This window comes from Dromiciops gliroides, chromosome 1 (genome assembly GCF_019393635.1).
Source record: "Dromiciops gliroides isolate mDroGli1 chromosome 1, mDroGli1.pri, whole genome shotgun sequence".
In the NCBI taxonomy this organism is placed as follows: Eukaryota; Metazoa; Chordata; class Mammalia; order Microbiotheria; family Microbiotheriidae; genus Dromiciops; species Dromiciops gliroides.
Genome location: NC_057861.1, coordinates 62991746 through 63015232, shown reverse-complemented (window position 1 = coordinate 63015232; position 23487 = coordinate 62991746). Strand labels below are relative to the sequence as shown.

The 23487-nt window shown below is 42.1% G+C and overlaps 1 protein-coding gene across 4 annotated transcripts in view; it reads left to right on the top strand.

The window, feature by feature from the left end:
- Nucleotides 1-5618: 5618 nt before the first annotated feature.
- Nucleotides 5619-23487, top strand: part of PIP5K1C (phosphatidylinositol-4-phosphate 5-kinase type 1 gamma) — a 142999-nt gene continuing 125130 nt past the window's right edge. For 2 of the 4 annotated variants that reach the window (XM_043979762.1, XM_043979765.1), the window contains exon 1: nt 5619-5947. In XM_043979762.1, coding sequence (XP_043835697.1) covers nt 5842-5947 — 106 coding nt within the window. In that variant the 5' untranslated portion in view covers nt 5619-5841. The remainder of the gene's footprint in view (nt 5948-23487) is intronic. The other 2 variants (XM_043979763.1, XM_043979766.1) reach the window with 1 other exon arrangement.

Here is a 23487-nt window from a genome sequence, read left to right as displayed (position 1 = left end):
GTCCTCCCCCTGCTCCCTCATACATATATATATACATACACAAGAAACATGTATGTTCTAGCTTTCCAGAGCCAGACCAGTTATATCTTCCCTCAGGATTCAAGGGGATAACCAAAAGGGTTTGAGGTGTCTCTTCTCTATTGTCATGAGTAAGTTCCTACCCAGCAGCTGTGTCCCTCCATTGTCAGGGACTTTACTAGTATTAGTATCCCAGTTCCATTTAACATGTAGCATTGGTCAGTTTTTACAAAGGGATATTTAATTCAGAGATATAGCAAGAAAATACATATGTTGCCCCCATCCCAACACCCAGGGGGCATACTTTCCCCTATATCACTCTGGTCTCTAGGGAGAGTGGTTTCTACTTAATACCAATATCAGGACAAATCAATTTAAATTAATAAGCATTTATTTAGCACCTACAACATGCCAGGCCTTATGCTAAGAACTGGGGGGTACATGGAAAGGAAAAAAGACAGTCTTTGATCTCAGGAAGCTTACAATCTAATGATGGAAAAATACAAACAAGAAATAGAATAAATTGGGCATAATCAATGGAGAAGTGGGAGCTTATAGAGGGGTTCAGGAGAGGCTTATTGAAGGAGGTGGGAATTTAGCCATCTTGAAAGAAGCCAGGAAAGCCAAGAGATAGAGATGAGGAGGGAGATCTGAGTTCTAGGCATGGGAGATATCCAGTGAAAGTCAGGAGATGTAGTGTCTTGTTTGAAGAATAGCAAGGAGACCAGTGTCCCTGAATCAAAGAGTATGTAGAGAGTTTGGTTTAAGAAGACTGGAAAAGAAGGTGGTGGCCAGCCAGTTATGACATGCTTTGAATGCCAGAGGATTTTATATTTGATCCTAGTACTGTTGAGCCACTGCATTACCAAATGGGGTTATAGGGAATGATGGCATGATCTGATTTACCCTTAAAGATGATCGATTTGATATATGGGGAACTGAACCAAATTTATAAAAACAAGAGCCATTCCCCAATTGATAAATGGTTAAAAGGTATGAACAGGCAGTTTTCCAATGAAGAAATCAAAGCTATCAATAGTCACATTAAAAAAATGCTCTAAATCACTGTTGACTAGAGAAATGCAAATTACAACAACTCTCAAGGTACCATTTCACACGTATCAGATTGGTTAACATGACAGAAAAGAAAATTGATAAATGTTGGAGGGGATGTGAGAAAATAGGTACTATAATGCACTGTTGGTGGAGTTGTAAAATGTTCCAACCATTCTGAAGAACAATTTAGAACCACAAAACCCAAAAAACATTGTATACAGCAATAATAATATTGTAACACATGTGAAAGACTTATCTATACTGATCAATATAATGATCCAAGACAATTCCAAAGGACTCGTGATGAAAATTTCTATCCACCTCAAGAAATGGAGTGTGAATTCTGAGTGCAGACTGAAAAATACTTTTTTCCACTGTTTCTTGCTTTTTATTGCTGCTTTTTATTGGCAACATGACTAATATGGTTTTGCATAATTGATATCATTGCTTGCTTTCTCAATGGGTAGGGGAAGAGAGGGAGGAAGAGAATTTGGAACTCAACTTTTAAAAAAATGAATGTTAAAAATAAAGATCAAAGAAAGAAAGAACTGTGGAGTATAGATGCTGATTGAACCATATTATTTCTTTTGTTTTGGGTGCTGTTGTTTTTTTTTTCTATTTTGAGGTTTTGCATCACTGCTCTGATTCTCTTGTAACAGGATTAATGCAGAAATAGGATTAATGTTATTATGTGTATATATATATGTGTGTATATATATATCTATATGTATATGTATAGAGATATATAGATATAACCTATATCAGATTACCTGCTGTCTAGGGGAGGGGGGGAGGGAGGGGAGGGAGGGAGAAAAATCTGAAATTGTAAAGCATGTATAAACAAAGGTTGAGAACTATCTTTACATGTAACGGAAAAAATAAAATACCTCATACATTAAAAAATAAATAAATAAAGATCATCAATTTGACAGCTGAGTGGAGGAGTGGGAGTGGGGAGAAACTTGAGGCAAGGAAACAAACCAAAAGGCTATTTCAATAGTCTAGGCATGAGATTATAAGTGCTTGCACAAGGGTAGTGTCAGCATCAGAGGGGAATAGAGGGTAGGGTATAAGAGATGTTACACTGCATTCAATGTTATTCCCATAGGTCACTCCTTGTTCCTCAGAACATGACACTGCATTGCTGTAAAACTTGGTCTGGACTCACACTTCTGGATTCTGGGGGTTTCCTCTCTAGACCTTTTGAAACTCCCAATCTTGGAGACTCTCATTGCTGCATCATACTCAATGGGTAGAGACACTCCACCAAGAGGAATAGCCAAAAAGACTTAAGTAGGAAGATTACCGAAGCTGCCTAAGGCTTTTTAAATGTCTGTGCAACCACCGGATTGGTTAGCAGAACAGGACCAGTTAGAGGACTATGCTTGAGCCACAGTCCTTCCAGGGCACTTCCCTTACAGTAATCAAGCCTCTCCCCAGCATTGTCCACATGGATAGATGAGCAAACTGCTGAGGCCTGTGCATGTGTCGGGCCCTGATTACATACCCAGAAACACTCATAAAATCTAGGCTGGAAGGATCAACGATCACACAATCCAAACTCATTTTTATCACAGAGCTAACAAGTAGTGGGATTAGGATTTTAGCTCATCTGTGCCTACCCCATGTTGTTCAACATTTTTATCCATGACTTGGACAAAGACACTGATGGCATGCCTCTCAAACTTTACTACAGGTGATACAAAGCTGAGATAGATAACACACTGGATGACAGCAGTATCCAGAAAGCTCTTGCTGGGCCAGAATGCTGAGCTGGATCTAATTGCTTCTCAGCCTATTTGGGATGAGATTAAGTGTAGCCTCAGTCTTGTTCTGTCCTACTGGAGCCTTTTCCTAGAGGTCTTTGGTTATCTTTTTATTTACCTTGTTTCTTTTATAGGTCTCACCATCTTAGCATGCATCCTGCTCAAGACCTTCAGCTGATCACCTACATATGTGGTCAAAAACCTCTGCCAGAGGTCTCCTGCTTCCTTGTTTGACATTCATTCTCCTAGGTGGTGCTCTACTGGTCTGGTGGAAAGATCTTTGCTTTACCTCCCAGTCAAGATCTTTTCCTCTGGATTTTTTTTTTTGGGGGGGGGAAGCCTAGCTGAAAAATGTTAACCAGCTTCTCTTATTATCTCACTTTTTCTTTTCTTTTCTTTTGTGAGGCAATTGGGGTTAAGTGACTTGCCCAGGGTCACATAGCTAGTGTTAAGTGTCTGAGGTCAGATTTGAACTCGGGTCCTCCTGACTCCAGGACTGGTGCTCTATCCACTGTGCCACCTAGCTGCCCCTTTTTACCTTACTTTTTGAGGTAAATTGCTTATTTTATTTAGAACATGGTCTCAATAATCCTAGATTGCTCTTTTAATTTTTTTTTTAATTTTTAGTGAGGCAATTGGGGTTAAGTGACTTGCCCAGGGTCACACAGCTAGTAAGAACTCAGGTACTCCTGACTCCAGGGCCGGTGCTCTATCCACTGCGCCACCTAGCTGCCCTTTTTTACCTCACTTTTTGAGGTAAATTGCTTATTTTATTTAGAACATGGTCTCGATAATCCTAGACTGCTCTTTTAAAAATGCCTGGCACCTGGAATTTTTATTCCTTTATTTCAATTTCAGGAACTTCTTTCTCTTTTTTCTTCCTTCCTTCCTTCCACTTATTTATTTTTCAGAATCTAGTCCAAATGATAGTTATTCCCCAGCCCTTTGTCCCGATTATTTTTTTTCATAATATTAGTATTCCTCCTTTACAACGCTCACAAAAATTAAGCTGTGCCTAGTTCTAGATTTGCTCACAAATTAAGCTGTGCCTAGTTCTAGATTTTATCTTATTTTTTCTCTTTTACTCCTCTCCCTTAAAAAATCAATTGCAATTATTTATAGTTTTACCTATTACTAGATCTGTACACATATGTATGCATGTATACACATATATACACATATGTTCAGTGTAGAGATAAGGTTAAGATAGGTAATAAGGTTTTTTTGCGGGACAAAGTGTAAAGCTGGACTGGACTATGGATTGTTTAGAACAGGGATACTGATAGTAATAGTATGTCTTTTAGGGTCAAGGCAAGGGATCAGTGTTAAGGATTTTAGGGAAAGTAATAGAGTTCAGAAATTTATATGATTTAGGCTTAAGTACATAAATTTAGGTAAGCATTGATAAGAGGGATATTATGAATATTAGGGAGCGATAATTTTAATATCCCAGAATTGTTTTAGGAATAATTTGTGAAATATTTTAAGAATACAATCAGTTGAAGAGATAATTTCCTAAATGTCAATGTAAAGTCATATGCTTGCATTTTTAAAAATAATCTTCCCAGGGAGGCATAGTTAGACTGAAATACATCTGAAAAAAGATGGGGAGGAGGGGGTTCAGTTAATTGAGAGTTCCATATGTGAGTCAAATGGCAGCCAAAAAAAAAAATCTGACTTTAGACTGCAACAAAAAAGGCCTACAGGAAGTGACAATTCGTCTAGGTTATACTGAGGTCAGATCACATCCGGAGCATTGTGTGTAGACCTGGCCACATCCTTTTAAAAAGGACATCAGTAACCTGGAGGGCATCCAGAGAAAAGCAAATAGGATGGTGACCTTCATGCCATGATAATGAATTGAAGGAACTAGGATCTTTTAGCCTAGAGAAGACCACGGAATGGACCAACTATGGCCCAAGCTATCTTCAAGTACCTGAAGAGCTAGCTGTCACATGGGCTTGCTTTCTCTGGCCTGAGGACAGTACTAAGAGCCTGGATGGAAGTTGGAATGAGAAAGATGGACACTTCATGTCAAGGACTTCCTAACACTAAATAAAAGGAATAAGCTGCCACTGGATGTAGTGGGTTCCCTTTTCTTGGAAGTCTTCAAATCAATCAATGCTGGACCTGGAGTTAGAAAATTGGAAGTTCCAATTTGGCTTCAGACAATGTGTGACCCTGAGCAAGTCATCTTTCTGTCTGCCACAGCTTTCTCTTCCCTAAAATAGAGATAAGACTCCTCTCACAAAGATGTCGTGTTGATAAAAATGAGATAATTATTTGTAGAAAGCTTTGGAAACTTTAAAGCACTATCAAGCATTAAGTAGTAATTGGTATGTACTACTTAATAAGCTTTAATAGTTTAAAACTGCACCAAGATTTTGGGGGGTCACCCTGTATAAATGTCATTTATCATATCATTAATATGATGGTGGGAGTTGGAATGGCATTTGTTGGGAATGTGATAGAATTAGACCCCTTCCAATTCTGAGCTTCCTTCCCCTTGGCACGCCTGCCTGTTAGACGGCTAGGGTCACAAGGCACGACCCAGCGACTGCCCTTCCACCAGCTCGCCCCAGGGAGGCGCTCTCCCGCCCTCGGCGTGAAGACGTCAACCCGCCCCCTCCCCACTCCCAATCTCTTTCCCGGTTGGCAGGGAGAGAAGGGCGCGTGACGAGGCACGGCCGTGGCCCCGCCCCCTCTCTCCCCGCTCCCTCTCTCCCTCCCCGTCCCCTCCCTCCCTCCCTCCCCCCTCCCCCTCGCTCCCTCCCTCTCCCCTTGTCAGCCAGGACTCTCCCTCCCGGCGGTTGTTGTTCCGCGGCGGCGGCGGCGGCGGCAGCAGTAGCGGTAGCGGTAGCGGTAGCGGCGGCGGCGGCAGCAGCAGCAGCGGCAGCAGCAGCAGCAGCAGCAGCTCCCTTCCCTCAGCCGAGGAGTCGGCTGGGCCTGGCGGGGCCTCCCCCCCGCCGGCCCCCGCCTCGCCTCGGGCCCGTCAGTGGCGATGGAGCTGGAGGTGCCGGACGAGGCGGAGAGAGCCGAGGCGGGGGCCGTCCCTCCGGAGGCGGGATGGGCTGTGGAGAGCGGGGCGGCGGCGTCCTCGGCGACAGGTAACGGTCCCTGGCTCCTCGCTTCCCCCCCGTCCGCCTAATGGTGCTGGCCGCCCCCTCGCGCCCCCCCCCCCGCCTGCCCTGATGGTGCCGGCCTCCCCTCGCGCCCCCCCCCCCTTCAGCTCGCCCCGATGGTGCCGGCCGCCCCCTCGCTCTCTCCCCCCACTGGCCCTGATGGTGCCGGCCGCCCCTTCGCTCCCCGCCCAGCCCACCCCGATGGTGCCGGCCGCCCCCTCGCGCCCCCCACCCCCATCCTAGCTGCTTCAGTGGAACCGCCCTTGGGTCCCGACGGGAGCACTTGGTGACCCGATCCTTAGCTTCCTCTAGCCCGTGGGGAGCCGCAGGGAAAGCCCCATTTCCCAGTGTTGCTGGTGGGGGTGGGCAGGAAAAAAAGGAGATTACAGCCTTTCCCCCCCACCCGCGGCTCACTGTGATGGAACTGACCGAGGCATCACCCCGTGACTTCCCCTCCCTCCTGGCCCCTCAGCGGAACCGCCCCTCCCCGGAGTGGACGCCCCGGGTGGGTGTTGCTCTCCGTCCTCAGCCTTCCCTTCCCTTCTATTCCCCGACTCCAGACCTGTACCCTTGGGGTCTTGACATCTCTGTGATTCTAAGCGAGAGGAGGAGGAAGAGAAGGAGCAAGAGCGGGTGGGGACCAGAGGAACCTTGAGTGTAAGGAACCTTCCAGGTCATTTAGTCCAGTCTCCTGTCTATCTCCTTTTTGGCCAACACAGATAGAGGGATGGAAGTCGGTAGGCTTGTGTTCCAGATCCTTCTCTGCTTCTTGGACCACTGCTTGACCAAGGGCAGGCAAAACACTTTATCTTTGAACCGGTTTTCTCCATCGGTTAAAATGGGGTTGATAATATTTGCACTGCCTGTCACAGGGCGGATGTGATAAAAGCACTTTGTAAACCTGAAAAGCAGGGTGACTTGTTAGCCCTCGTGGGCCTTAGTTTCCCCCTCTGTAAAATGAGGGTGGTGGGGAGTATCTGGATTAGATTATCCCAAAATCCCTTCTAGGGCTAAGGTTCTAGAATTGGTGGAAGAGTAGGAGGGAATTCTTATCTCCTAGTACTGCTTAAACTCCAGTCACTTCTTCCTATCCCCAATGCACCGTTTATCTCCTCAGGCTTAACGTGAGGGATGCAGCTGACATGATGGGGGGAGGGAAGGGACGAGAGAGAGAGAGAGAGAGAGAGAGAGAGAGAGAGAGAGAGAGAGAGAGAGAGAGAGAGAGAGAACGAACACACCCCTATTTATCCATCCCTTGACTGTTGATCTTTCCTATATTGAATGGGTGGTGAGTGAAGGTAGGATCCTGCCTTCTTCCTCAAGGGAAGATATGCTGGGGTTTCTGCACAGAGGGTGTCTTACTTCCTGATGAATTGGCTTAGATCTGTAGCTTTGCAATAGGAAAATTCTGGATTTGTGGAAGCCTCTCCCGAAGTAACCCCTTTTAGTTGTCTTGTTTCCAGGTTTAGTGACTCTCAAAATAGAGACAGTTTATCTTACTTTCTCAAATAGTAATTGACCAATAAGGTTGAACTTTTGTGCCTAGAAGTTAGGAGAATATACAAAGAGGACTCAGAAGAGCAGTCTCATTCCTCCCATAGTGTTCACTCTATTGAAATGTTTGTTTCCTTAGAAAATGAACTAGTTTAATAGTGTTACATGTCCCTTACTCCATGGTGGTGAAGTGGAAGGAACACTGGAATTGGACTCAAGACCTGGGTTTGAATCAAGGTTCTATTTCCTTGCTCAGCCTTAGCTGTGCTCTCTGTAATATGGGGTTGATGCTTATACAAAGCCATTTTGCTTTGTAGATCTTAGAGTGATATAGCAATAGAAATTGTTATTGTTACTCTGTAAAAACAAAAAAAAAGTGTGATAAGGGCCCCACATGACCTTTTTTCCTTGCTGGTTTCATTGAGCATTGTGAGCACCAATCAGGTGGCAATGCATTGTTACGGGCTAAAATTCTAGCTAGTCTGTCTAAAATATCCAAGTCCTTTCCATCCTTCATTGTCCACCTGTAATTCCCTCTTTGGCTAATCTTCACAAAGCCAAAAAAGCACAAGGCTTGTCAGGACACAAGAAACTCCGTGTTGTTAAACATTTTATCTTAGAAGTTCACTGGGGCTTCTGTTTGGAAGACTGATAAGATTAAGTACAAGCCCAGACTGTTGGAAAACCTGAAATTAGATAGGCCTGGATCCAACGATTACATGAACTCTAAAATTGAGTTGAATGGGCTGAGTCACTCACAGTTCAGGAGTCTTTTACTGTTCCCTGGGTCTGACCTGGGAAGGAGCTTTCTCTAAGGAGATGCTGTTTCTCTGGGTTATGGTGCCAGTGTGATTGGAGGATTATTCAAACTGATGGATTTGGGGAGGGAGGGGGAATGATGCTCAGAACTGTTGGTAGGTTTAAAGGCTTTCATGATGAGAATTCCTAGCACCAAGGAGTTGATTTGTGGTTTTCAGAACCACTTAAGGGCTAGCACTGTGGTCAGTGGAGTTCTTCCCTTCTCCTTCTCCCTCCCCCCAGTTTGGTGCCCCTTTAACATGCAGACTGATGACTTCAGAATGTTTTGATCCCTTAGAAAAAGCCACTAGCGGCTTAGATCACCTTCACTGACATCCCCCCTTACTAACTCTCTTGCAAAATCATTTGTCCAAAGAACCAAAGCCAGAAGGGGCGTAGGAAATTATCCAGTCCCTGCCTCCCACCTATTTTATAGATGAACAAACCCAGGCCCAAGTAAAGGGGAGTGATTTATTTGCTTGCAGTCACACAGCAAATTAGTAGCACTGATGAGACTAGAATTCAGGTCTCTTGATTCCGGTGACCTTTCCATTATATCACAATGCCTTTTTAGAGATTATTTCATGCATTCAGAAACAATTTCTTGCCCAAGCCCCATGCAAGGGCACCTGTGGTATGGTAGAAAGAACATTCAATTTAGATTCAGGAAAGCAGGGTTTAAATTTCCTAGCCTTTGTGACCTTGGACAAGTCATTTAAGCTCTCAGGGCTTCTGTATCCTTATTTATAAAAGGGAATAATAGTACTTAAATATTTGGCCTTAACCAGGCTTTTGAGAGATCACCTTGTAAACTGTAATTTTATGCATACTATAACTATTAAATCAGAGGGCTTAAGTTTTTTTGTTCTGTTTTGTTTTTTTGGAATGACATCTTTTGAAATTCACTGCAGGATTTGTTTCCTTGCCCTTAGTCTCAATTAGGATGAGAGGGTATCTAGGTCAAATACAAGCACTCCAGCTCTCCTGTTGGAGTTGGGGGGAGAGTCTGACCTGAGCTTCAGACCACCAGCAACTGTTTCTCAGTCCCCTACCTAACCCACTCTTGTCAGGAGCTGACAAGTGCCTGTTCTAATCTGCAGAACCTGCTCAGTCCCTACCCCAACAGAAAACCAGGGACTGGCCATGTGAATTAAACTCCTGGATGCTGTGCATGCTTCTGCCTGCTGTCCCAACCCTTCAATGATTGCAAACTCTTTGACCCCTGACCACTTTTCTTGGACTTCAGACCACCCTTGTGTCTGCTCATGTCTTGTAATGTTTTTCTAGTCCACCTGCTTGTCTACTCTTGATATCCTCTTCCTCCCTCAGGACATCAGTTCCCTCATTTGTAAACTTTTTAGGTAAATGATCTCTAAGTCCTTTATATCCCTAACATATAGTGAATCTATGAAATTTGTGCTTACTCTGCTTTCAGAGTGGCTACCCTATTAATGGCTTCTAGTCTTTATCCTGTTGTACTGGCACTGGGATGAATTGAACTCCTTTGTACCTTGCCTGATGTGACTTATGATACCTCTTTCATCAGGTTGTCAAAAAAGTGACAGCCCTGCATCTTGTCCAGTCACTTTGTGGTCTTTTGGGGGGGGGGGCGGGTCAGGGACTCATTGAATGGGAAGGGTGTATATATGTATTGGCCAGCCTTCTTGTCAAAGTAAATGCCAGAAAAGATAGAGGTACATACAGAATGGAATCATAGACTGTCCGAGTACTGGGGGGAGGGAGGGAGGGAACCTTAGAGGTCATCTAGCCAGACTCCTCCATTTTACTAATTTGTGACCTTAACCTCCCCCAAGGTCACTTTTTCTTGCTCTCAAGATCATACAGTAACTTAATGGCAGAGTCAAAACTATAAGTTTCATGACTTCCAGACTTAGACTTATTCCTCTACATTCCACTGCTTGATTTATTGCTTATACATTAACTAAGCCTTGTTTTTATTTTTAATAGCTTTTGGTAAGGAGTCTTTGTAAAATTACCTCTCTATAGACTGATCTATGGTACTTTTTTCCATTTAAATTAAGGATAAGAATTATCAATGCTTTTTTTTTTCTTCTTTTTTTTTTTTTGTTTTTGTTGGTGAGGCAATTGGGGTTAAGTGACTTGCCTAGGGTCACACAGCTAGTTAAGTGTTAAATGTCTGAGGCTGGATTTGAACTCGGGTCCTCCTGACTCCAGAGCGGTGCTCTATCCACTGCGCCACCTAGCTGCCCCTATCAATGCTTTTTTAAGCAACCTATTTGGGGACAAATGGAAGAAGTTGACTTTAGCTTTGAGGGTTGAAAAATATAGAAGCATGCGCACTGCTCAAATCCGTCTTCCACTTTGGCATCTTTGTTTAGGCTATACCCTGTATCTGGAATGGTCTCCTCATTATTTCTTTTCCTTGACATTGTTAGCCACCCTTCAAATCACAGATAACTGTACTGTCTTCTAAGATGTGTTTTCCCAGATTCTTCCAAGCTAGAAATAACTTCTTCATTCGATTTTATAGCACTCCATACATATCACCATAAGATGCAGCGAGGTGGTTAAGTGGATAGAGCCTTGGCCCTGGAGTAAGGAGTACCTGAGTTAATCTCTATTCTCAATTACTTAATGGCTGTGTGATCTTGGGAAAATAACTTACTTATCCTCTGCCTGTCTCAATTTCCCTCAGCTGTAAAATGGGGGTAATAATGGTACCTACCTCTTTTGTGAGGACCAAATGAGATCATGTTTGTAAAGCACTTACCATAGTGTCTGATATTAGGTGCTTAATAAATGTTTGTTCCCATCTTTTAATCAGTAATAACAGCTGACATTAATATGGTACTTAAGGTTTTCAGAATTTGGGGGGGGGGTGTAGCAATGAGGGTTAAGTGACTTGCCCAGGGTCACACAGCTAGTAAGTATCAAGTGTCTGAGGCTGGATTTGAATTCAGGTCCTCCTGAATCCAGGGCCGGTGCTTTATCCACTGCTCCATCTAGCTCCCTCTTCAGAATGTTTTACACAATTATGGCATTTACACATCAGAATACTTCCATAAGGTTTGTGTTATTATTAATATCTATTTCCTAGATGAGGAAACTGAGGTTGATAGAGGATAAATGGCTTACCCAAAGTCACATATGTAGTGTCAGAAATGAGATTTGAATCCAGGTTTTTGTCGTTGTATCTTCTTGGGTCAGCACACTACTTTGTACCTAGTAGGTACTTAATAAATATTTGTTGAATTATAGTGTTTTAATTTTTACTACTTATTTACACAAGTGTTTTAGTCTAATAAATTATGAGTTTCACAAGGACAAGCACTGTGCTCTAGTTTGTGTTTCTATGGTTCATCGTACATAGCAGGTAAACTTTAGTACATTTTTTATTGAGTATGAATGGATTTGTGTGTGTGAACATGTCCAGCCCCCTCATAGGTCCAAGCAGACAATAAATTGTATCATGCTGCTTTTGGTATCTGTACTTCTCTACGTTATGATGAATACCAAGGGCTCATTTGTAGTTAGCATTGGATTTTATTTCCCATGCCAGTATTAGGATTGACTGTACCATTCAGTTCAGTTTCAAAGCAAAGCACTGTGCTGGGGAAGCAACAATGGACACAGTTTTTGCTTTCAAGAATCCTATAGTCTAGGAATAATGATAAATAGCATTCACATAGGGCTTTAAGGTTAGCAAGACCCTTTACATATTTTATCTCATTTAATCTTCACAACAGCCCTGTGGAGTAGATACAGTTTTATCCCCATTTTATAGATGAGGAAACTGAGGTTGATAAAAGTTTTGTGACTTGCCCAGAGTCACACAGCTAGTAAGGCAGATTTTGAACTCACATCTTTCCAACTCTGGGTCAGAATTATAATTTATATAGAATTTATAGCGGCAAGAAAATTTAGCGATTATTTAGTTCCACTTCCTCATATTGCACAGAGGGAAATGAAGACCAAGGGAAGTAAAGTGACTTGTCCAAGATCACTAAGTTCCAAGTCTGTAGCAGGACCAAATACATTACTTTCCACAGCACCATTGGCATACATGTACAACATGTTTAATGCTGTACAAATAACTGATACAGTACAGAATGTCATAAAAGTACGAAAGAGGGTTCTGGGAAAAGAAAGCTCACCTTTAGGACTCAAGAAAGGTTTCATGGAGGTAATGACATATAACTTTAAAGTGTTTAATTCGAACATTTATTAAACATCCAAGATCAAGGCCAGTAGTGTAATGGATAACAGCTCGCTTTAGAAGCAGGAAGACCTGGGTTCAAGTTTTACCTCTTGGCACTTATAGGATATATAATTTCGGGGTTGTCACTCAATCTTTCCCTACCCCAGGCAGCTCTTTATGACTACAAACTAAAAATCAGGGGGCAGCTAGGTGGAGCAGTGGATAAAAACACCAGGCCTGGATTCAGAAGGACCTGAGTTCAGATTTGGCCTCAGACACTTGACAATAGCCATGTGACCCTGGGCAAGCCACTTAACCCTCATTGCCCTGCAAAAAGACCCCCCAAAACTCCAAATTAAACTGAAAAGCAAGTGCCTTTTTACGTTAAGAAAGTTTCCCCATCATCTGAAGCTTCCTATCTAATGAAATTAGATCCAATCTTTCCCACTCCCACCCTCCAGTGCAAGGCACCATGGTAGGCTCTGGAGATACAAAAAGAAAAGCAAACATAAGTAAATTTACAGTTATCCCTTCTACATTGTAGGGGTTAGGTGGCTCGCTACCGCCTCAATTTGGAAAATATGCATAAAATATTTTGGCCCTCCCTTCATACCAGAGAAGTCTGATTTTTTTCTTTTTCTTTTATAGTATGTTTACAGTACCATATTGTAAAATTTGGGTTGATACTATACAATAGTATATATATTTTATACATTTCTGAGTTTCTAAACTTTTTCTGTGTTGTCTGCTGGCCTTTACATGTCATCTCAGCTTCTGCAAAATTCCCATTTAATTTCTTACGCCGACCTACAATATTCTTCTTTTTTTTTTTTTTGCAGGGCAATGAGGGTTAAGTGACTTGCCCAGGGTCACACAGCTAGTAAGTGTTAAGTGTCTGAGGCTGGATTTGAACTCAGGTCCTCCTGAATCCAGGGCCAGTGCTTTATCCACTTCGCCATCTAGCCACCCCACCGACCTACAATATATATCAAAACTGAGATGGGGAAAGTCACAATATAAGAGGGATAACTGTAAAGTCAGGGGAGATAGAGTGCTAATAATTACAAAGGAGAAACAAAAAAGTCTGCATGTAGGAAATTGCACTGAGTTCTTCCTTGAAGGAAACTAGGGGATAGAGGAATAGGGATGCCAAGTGAGTGAATTTAGCCATGGGGAACCACTTATGGAAAAGCTTCAGGGTGGAAGTGGAATATCTGAGAGGGGGATGTCGAGAGCAGGGTGTCTCTTGAGAAGTACACTTTGCCTGGAAGGTAAAGTATGTGGAGAGGAAATAGTATAGCTGGCAAAGGTAGGTTGAAATTTGAGAGTGGAGGGTTTTGAATGGAAATCAGTCAATCACTAACCCTTTATTGCCAGAATAAGAAGTTTACATTTTGTTCATTAAGCAATGGAGAACCATTGTAAGTTTTTAAGAAATGAAATGGTCAGAGACTCCAGTAGGAGAATTATCTGTGTGGCCTTTGTATAATGGCTTTGGTACTCTGAGAGTCAGAAGATGGGGAAACAAGTTAGGGCACTATCAAAATAGCCCAGGCAAGAGGCAACCCAAGAGAGCCCAGTGCCCAAAATAAATAAACAAATGTATATACATATGCATATATATGTATATAGGAAGTCAACACAAATAGAAAACCAATGTTAATTGCATGTTTGTTTGAGAATCTATGCTTTGAATGGTTTTGATATACCTAAAGTAAATGGATCTAGCGTGAATTTGTTTTTAAAACCAGAAACCAAAATATAAGACCAAAAGTCCGCTCACAATGGATAAACAGTTAGAGGGGGCAGCAAGGTGGCGCAGTGGATAAGGCACTGGCTCTGAATTCAGGAGGACCTGAGTTCAAATCCGGCCTCAAACACTTGACACTTACTAGCTGTGTGACCCTGGGCAAGTCACTTAACCCTCATTGCCCCACATAAACAAAAAAACAGAAAAAGATAATGGGGCAGCTAGGTGGTACAGTGGATAAAGCACTGGCTCTGGATTCGGGAGGACCTGAGTTCAAATCTAGCCTCAGACACTTGACACATACTAGCTGTGTGACCCTGGGCAGGTCATTTAACCCTCATTGCCCCACAAACAAACAAACAAACAAAAAAGTTAGAAGATGTGAACCAACAGTTCTCAGAAAGAAGAATGACAAACTAACAGCCATAGAAAAAAATTGCTCCAAACTATTTATAAGAAAATGGCAAATCAAAATGGGAGCAGTCGTTGTTGGGGGGGGGGGGTGGAAAGATGGAAACACTTTTCCTGCGGTTGTTGGGTCTCTGAATTGGTCCAGTTGTTTTGGAAAGCAGTTTGGAAGTGTGCTTATAAAGTGACCGAAATGTCTGTGCTTTTTGACCCAGAGATTCAACAATAAGGAAGTTAGGTCCTGTGTGTGCAGTAAATTCATAACTGCTTTTTGTGGTAGTAAAGAACTGGGGGGCAGAAGAATATTAGCAAAGAATGGCTAAACAAATTTTGATATATTGATATTATTATGCTGTAATAAACAAATGTGAAGAATACAGAGAAAGAAGCACGAAAAGTCTTCTATGAACCGATACAGAGTGAAGTAAGCAGAGCCAGAAAAGCAATATACACAATGACTACAACAGTGCAAATAGAGAGAGGAAAAAACTCAAAGCTGACCAAACTTGGCTCTGAAGAAAAGAGAAGAAAATATACACTCTCCTCCCTGTTTTGCAGAGGTTGGGGATCAAGTGTACCATACATTGCATATACTATCACAATGAGTGGGTGCGTTGGTTAGTTTTGCAGAAGTACTCCCCCATCCCTCAGTCCCCCTTTCTTGACCCATGAGGAAGGAGGGATATATTTGTATAGGAGGATCATGTAAAAACAAAAGATAACATAACTTTTTTTAAGGATGCAGGACCTGAATTGAGATGACTATATATATAGACATACTTAAATGATAACTCTTTGTAATTCAAAATGACTACAAAGCTTAGGCCTGGGTAATAATAATGATGGAAATATTGGGTGCTGTACACGATGCTTATTCCATTTGATCCTCACAGTGGTCCTGTGAGGTAGTTAGTATCAGACTTTCTGCAGCTCAGGCAACTGGTTCAAAGAAAGATAAAGTGACTTACTATCTCATTGTCACATAGATGTTAATCACTCAGCCAAGTCTTGAACCCTGATCTACTGATGCCAAACCCAGTGCTTTTCCTCTGCACCTTTGCTGGTTACTGTTTAGTGTTCCAAATGATAAAGAAAACACCTGCTCATCCCACACCTCATCAAAAGCAGGGGGTTTGGGGGTCATTCATTTAACAAACATTACTATATACAGAGATCATTGCATTAAGCACTGGAGGAACTACAAAGCTTAACTAAGATATGGTCCCTGCTCATATGAACCCACCAGTCTAACAAGGGAATAAGACCTAGACAAATAAATATAATACATAATAGTGTATGATAAATTCATTAAAGAATTGTGCAGAAAGTACTGCAAGCCAGAGGAAACTGTTATATCTGTCTGGTCATTTGGTGCCTTAAAAAAGCAGTTGTTTATATAGTTTAAAAATCCTGTACCAGGATTTAGGAGAATCCAGGGTTCTTGTCCCAGCTGTGCCAAAAACTCATGTGGCTGTGGCCAAATAATTCCATCTTTCTGTCTCTGTTTATCCCATCAGTAGTGTGATGGTGTTGAATGAATACTTTGAGTCAGTAGACATGCATTCACATCCTAGCTCTTCTACTTCTTAAGCTCCCGATAACCTGGCTCTTCCTCCCTCTCCCATCTTCTTACATCTTCCTTTCCTCCAGGGGTTCTGGCCAGTGACTGACAGTGACAATGGTCGTCTTAATGTTCCTGGCACAGGGCACTCCATCTGTCAACTCCCAAGGTTTTCCTTGACTGTCTTCCATGCCTGGAACTCTCTTATTCCTCATGCCCATGTCCTGGCTTGCCTAGTAGTTTCCTTCAAGTCCCACCTTCCTGAGGAAGCCTTTCTTTTTTCTTTTTTTCTTTTTCTTCTTTTTTTTGTGAGGCTATTGGAGCTAAGTGACTTGCCTAGGGTGTCACACAGCTAGTAAATGTCAAGTGTCTGAGGTCAGATTTGAACTCAGGACCTCCTGAATCCAGGGCTGGTGCTCTGTCACACTGGGCCACCTAGCTGCCCCTTTTAATTTTTTTGTTAGTTCCTTTATCTTTTTGTGTGTGTGTGTGTGGTGGGGCAATGAAGGTTAAGTGACTTGCCCAGGATCACAGAGCTAGTGTCAAGTGTCTGAGGCTGGATTTGAACTCAGGTCTTCCTGAATCCAGGGCTAGTGCTTTATCCACTGAGCCACCTAGCTGCCCCTGCCTTTCTTAATCTTAGAGTCTTCTCTCTGAGATTCTGCCAATGTATCCTGGTTTTAATTAACAAATATGCACATGGTCTTTTGCATATTGTCTCCACATTAGACTGTCAGCTCCTTGAGAGCAGGGCCTTTTTTCTTAATTACTTTCTTTGTATCCCTAGCATTTAATACCATAGTTGGCACGTAGCTGGCATTTGATAAATGCTGTTTGACTAACAGATAATTAACCTTGGAAACTAGATGGCATAAAGTCCTGGACCTGGAGTCAAGAAGACCTGAGTTTGAATTTTGCCTCATGTACTTATTAGCTGTATAGTCCTGAACAAGTCACTTAACCTTTCTGTTCCTCAGTTTCTTCATCTGTTAAATGGAGTTTTCATAGTAACTAGCTCCCAGTGTTTTTGTGAGAATTAAGTGAGTTAACATATATAAAACACTTTGCAAACATTAAAGCTATATAAGTGCTAGCTATTTGGCCAATATTCTATGTCTTCCCCCCTTAACTCCCTCTTCCATGAAAAAGGGATAATGATTCTGGCCTTGCTTATCAAATCGAGCTGTTGTGCTGACATGGTTTCTGAGCTCTCTGGCAAAGCAATTCCAGGGCTAGTCAGCCTTCTCACCTTATGAAGGCAGTGAGGTGAAAGCTTGTTAAAAGGTCTAAAGCAGTAGTCCTCTAAAGGGTGATTCTGATATGCACAGAGATAGGCTAGAATGAGGATATAAATAGGGGCTGGGAGAAGGAAAAAACCTTTCAGATTTAGGTCATCCGAGCTACTCAGGGTCATGGTAGCCAGGAGCTGGTACAGTCTACTCCAGATGATAACATCGCATGAATAGACATGGCAGGTATAAACTGAGCCTAGTCCTTACTTAATGGATAGGTATGTGACCTACCAGATTTACCCACCTTTAGGGAAGCCATAGGAGAAATGCTTCAAATAAGATGGACCCTTGACTTCAAAAATTGTTCTCTTCCACAACTGTTTGTGAAGTGTCTAAATGTGGGGCTCTTCGGAAGAAATCACATAGACTTAGGCCCTGCCTTCTAGGAACCTATAACTGTCATAAGATCATAATTGTTTTCAGATGGAAGAATGTCAGAACAGGAAGGGAGCTTAGAACACAGAATGTCAGTGATGAAAAGGACCTAAGAATCAGAATAATAAAGTGTTGAAAGTTCAGCTGAGGGAGAAAACACTATAAGCTGGGACTGAGGGGTGGGGAAATGGCAGTTCAAGGAAGGTTTTATGGTAGTTTGGGGTGTAGGCATTGAAGAGATGGGCAGAAGTCAAGGGGTAAAGATATAAGGAGGGCTAGGGAACTGAACAAAGATAGAGGGGGAAAATATGCTGAGCAGTGGTGGTAAAGTGATAGAAAAATGGTTTTATTGAGGCTGTACAAGTAGCTGGAACCTGGATCTCTTGGTTCTTTCCTAGCCCAGGACTCTTTCTATCGTGTGATTGAGTCTCAGGAAATGTGGACTGCTTTTGATTGTGGTGGTCACCTTAATTAGCAATACTTATATGGCTAGCTCTTTAAGCATTTTCATAACCATTCTCTCATTCGCTTCTTATATCAACCTTCTAGGATGGGAGTGGTACTGTGGAAAGAGCCCTGGGCTTGGGGGCAGGAGTCAGGCTCCAGACTCTTCTTGGAGAAAAACTAGCTATGTAACCTTAGGTAAATTACCATGCCTCTCTGAACTTTTGTTTACTCATCTGTAAATAGACATAAATATACTTGTACTATCTTCTTCAAGGCTGATTGGAAGAAAGCCTTTGCAAGCCTTTAAAGTGCTATAAGTATAGGTAGGTATGACAATTTGATAGATGTGGAAACAACCTTAGAAAGGAGAAGCAACTTCCCCTACTGTTACCCAACTACTCAGTGGCAGAATCAAAACTAGATCCTAGCTTTTCTGAATTTATCAATTGGGATTAGTGATAACAGTAGCAGTATTGGTAGTGGTGGTGGTGGTGGTGGTAGTAGTAGAAGTAGTAACAACTACTCACATTTATATAGCACTTTGGGTTTTCAAAAAGCACTTAACATAAATTCTCATTTTACCTTCACAACCATATGCACTTGATGCTATTATTATCACCATATTACAGATGAAAAAATAAGACTTAGGTTAATGACTTGGTCAAGGTCACCCAACCAGTAAATGCCAGAGGCAGAATTAAAATCCAAGTTTTAAGGACTCGTTCTCTCTCAGTGGTGACATCACACTGCATCCTCTCCAACACAGTTAAGCAGTACTAGGCTCACAAAGATTACTTTGAGGATCAAATGATTTTAAGTTGGTCCTTCCCTTTCCTCCCCACCCAGTTTCCTACTTGTGCAGAGTTCAGTGTCACAAGATTTAAAACTAGAAGGGCCCTAAGAATTTGGTTTGCATGATTGTACTTAAGATGGGGTTTGTTGCCTTCTCAATGGGTGGGGAGAAGGGAGAGAAAACTTGACACTGGAAATAAAATTGAATTTTTTTAAAAAAAGAACTAGAAGGGCCCTTAAAGTTCATTTAGTCCAGCTCTCTTAGGTAATTGATAAATGAGAAATGAAGAAACTTGTCCAAAGTAACACACACTGGGAGGTAGGGGAAAAGCTAGAGTTCAGATCCAGGTCCCCTGATTCCAAGTGTTCTTTCCACTTCAACCTGCTGCTTTGGCTCTTGGCTTAATGTTCTCTTTTTTAATCCCCAGATGAGGGTTAGTGCTTGGATATGTTGTCACCTTAGCTGCTTAGAGTCATCTCCCTCTCCACAAAGCAGGTAAACTACTTGTTTAGGGCCAGAGATAGTTATATTTCTGAGAGACAGCAGAGCAAATACCTATTCCTAAGCCTTAAGCCTGGCAGTGATTTTTTTAGGCATAGAGGTGGCCATTGGTTTAAGTAGTAAGACTAATAGTAGCTCTTTCCAAAGGAGAGTTCAATCACATACAGCTTGGGCTCGCTCTTTTTGGTTTCTCTAAGCCATGAGGAAAATAGAGGTAAGCAGCTATGGGCTAATTACCTCTTGAAGAAAGAGCTTTAAAAATGACATTTTTTCCCAAAAGGTAACAACTTGAGCACCTCCCCATTTCTTATTATCACAGGGCTGTTTGGATGGCAGACCCCTCTGATGCCATCCAGTGCAGCAGATGAAGGCCATCATCACAAGCTATGAATGAGCTTCCTCCCCAGATGTTTGTCTGGAGAACACACCTATGTCTGTACTATCCCACTTTCTTTTAACCCACAGTGGTGTTATCCTGAGTCAGTCATTCATCCATTTTAATAACTTGAAGAATTCTATTTCACTTTAAAGAAGTGCTTCTTTCTTTACAAAAAATTTGTGAAGTAAGAGGTGCAACTATTTTCTCTCTGCTCAGATACTTTCAGAATCCGTTGTCTGGCTCTCTTTGCACTTCTCACATTCTATCTTGTGCTGCCTTTATTTCCGTTTATGTTTTACCTTCCCATTAGATCATCCACTACTTGAGGAGCTTCATCTTTGGATGCCTAGGGCTGAACAAAGGGCCTTCCATTTAGTAGGTACTTTGCAGGGGGGAGGGGAGGACCTGTACAGCTGGAATTGTGGTTTCTGTAACATAGGAAACTCCCTCCACCCAAGCAGATTGTTGATTGATTCCCTGCAAATCATAGTCTTTATTGCCAGGGGCACTGAGAAGTGCTTGTCTAGAGTTCAACAGCTTCTTCCAGTCATTGATAGGACTTGAACCCCAAACTTCCTGACTTGGAGGCTGGCTCTCTCCACTACCTCGAAGTAGGTGCTTCAGAAAAGTCAGAGAGGTGAAGTGATTTATTTACCCAGTCATTCAGCCAGTAAGTGATAGATCCAGGGCTCAATCCCAGGCCTTTTGACTCTAAATCCAGAACACATTCTGTTTTTGCCATTCTTCCTTCTTTGAATTGTTGTTCTTTGCATTATACTCTGCTCCTTTCCCCTGATAGGTACTTAGCACATGTACCTACTATGTTTACAGTGTTTGATGTACATACTATACTTGGAACTGGAGGAAATAGAAGGATGAATAAGATATGGTCCCTACCCTTGTGGAATTCACAGTATAGTAAATAAGGCATGGGAATAGAGGAATAGACACTACATATATTCTCTTATGTTTTAAGGATACCACAGTTATCTTAAGATTATGTTAGAGAGATCATTTTGGGAGGATCAGAGCAGACTTCCTGACAGAGGTAGCATTTGGCTTGAGCCTTGATGAACACATAGAATGTCTAAGAAACAATCATTTTAGGTTTAGGGAATGATTTGAGTAAAGTTTTGGAGGTTGATGTTCTGGGGAACAATTAGTCTAGCTTGGGTAGAGTGTGTTACAAGTATGGGAAAATGACATGAGATTAAGCTGAAAAGATAGGGAGGTACAAGGTTGTTTAGGATTTTGAATTGCCAGGCTAAGGAGTTTATGTTTTATTTGATAAGCAAGAAGGAGCTATTGCAGAGTTTTGAGCTAAAGGAATGACATACATGAACAAATCTGTGCATAGTTGTCTCTTCCTGAAGTTTATAAGAAGCATGTCTAGTTTCAACAAATATAATTTACTGGGACACAGCCATTGTAGTTAAAAGTAAAATATCATTCTTCCTTCCCCCCACCAATATTTTAATAACATAAATCAGTATCTCTGCTTGAGACAGAGTATCTAGACACTCGACTTGAGAAGAGGGTTAAGGGACCCTGATTACAATTAACTTCACTGTGATTGCTGTGATTATAAGGGAAGAGTGAGGAATAACTTAATGAAGGTTTCTGGGAACACTCCCATCCCAGGGCTACCATTCTTCACAGTTCATGTGATCTCCCTCCATTTTAGAATAAAAACATTTTCATGGCCACTTTAACCAAAATAGCACAACCTTCCACTTTCTCTGTAGGATCAGAATGAGATACTGGAGAAGCTGAGAGGGGAAATAATTTTATTCATTCTGAAAAAAGAAATCGTAGTTCAGAAAGGTGCATTTGCCAAAGCTGTTAGGAGATGCCAGGAGCCCTGCCAGGGCTGGCTCACCCAGTGGCCTCTTAAATACCCTGCAAAGCTTAGCAATGGTGCCACTACAAACTTCTTTACTGGTGTTGAAGGATGGGGTGGGGGGAAATGATTGTGGGGGAAAATTAAGACAAGGACCTGCCCACTGTCAATGGTCTAATGAAGGGCAGTTTAGGAGAAGCAGCAGAAACATGGTAGGTTTTTTTTTCTTTCCCTTCTGCTAGACAGACATTTCAGCCAGCATAAATGACTGCTGCAGTCTTTTGCAGAGGTGCACAGTCTGACAAATAGTTTGAGAGACATCAAAATCATTGAAGAACACACAGAACCTAACTGGAGTTCTGTGAATTACACAGCAGTCTCACTTTGTCTGTAGAAGATTCTTATGGTCCTGTGTAACTCGATGCTTATAGAAATGACCATTCAACAAACATTGATGAAGGTCCTACTATATGCTAGGCATTGGTGCTACAAAGCCAGTTCTTTCCCTCAGGAAGTATATTCTGTACTAGTTGGTGAGGCTTTCTGATGAGGCCAGGACCACAGACAGAGCCCTCCTGGGGGCTAGTTAACTTTTGATAGCATTCTGGTGTGCATTTTCAGAGTGCAGCCTTTTAATCTAGGCAAGTACTAAATACAACTCAGCATTGCTTGCTGGAGGAAAAAAAGGAGAATATTGTCCAGTTGGTGTTGAGTTTTTATATATATATATATATATATATATATATATATTTATATATTGAGAGAGAGAGAGAGAGAGAGAGAGAGAGAGAGTGAGAGCGAGAGTGAGCGCACTCATTTGTAGGAAATGTCTAGGTCTCTTTAGGAGGTCATTTTGGTGTGCTCTTAGTTCCTACCTTCAAGGAGCTCATGATCTGATTTCATTTTTCCATCCCTAGTGCCTAGTACAGTACTGTGCACTTTATGGGTGCTTCATCCATTTTTGCATTGAATTGATACAGCAAACAATGTAACTGCTAGCTCTCTGCCAGATTGAGATTATTGTGTCTCTTCTTCAAAGAAGGAAAACTGGGTGGAAAATATACATCTGCCCCCATAAAGTGAGAGTCAGAGTCTGACACAATAGAAGGGGGGGAATCCTGCTAAGTAGAAGAACTATTGAAAGATGGAATGGTCTCTGCCTTAGAAGGGTAATGAGTTTACTTTCCCTGGGTGATTATTTCTCAGGGATACTGTGTGAAAGGGATTCCTACACAGATATGGATTGAAGTAGAAGACCACTCTGATTCTGTGCCTTTAGCCCTGGCCAAGAGAACTCGGTCAACATCAGCAATATCTCCTAGGCCTGTTGCCCAGCAGGTGCCCATCTCACAGTGGATTCCCAGAAGGGTCAGTTGAAAATTCTGATAAAGACTCATCTGAACAAAATGCAGACCAATTAAATGATGCTTGCCATTTCAGAATCTAGTTCCAAGACTGACAAAAATTAAAAATACATCTGGGAGGAAAATTGGGCCAAGAAACTTAGCACATTGGTCTTAAAACAGCTTGTGATCTTCAGAGAGGGGACTCATAGTGCTGCATGTTGTTGCAGATACTATCAGAGCCTCTAACTCAGTCTGCCTGGAAGAGCTGCATTGTCACCATACAAGTGCTAGCTGGGTGGGGTTGGCTGATGGTTGGCTGGGAATGTATTCCAAGTTCAAGAGTGATAGAAGTTCTTATCCA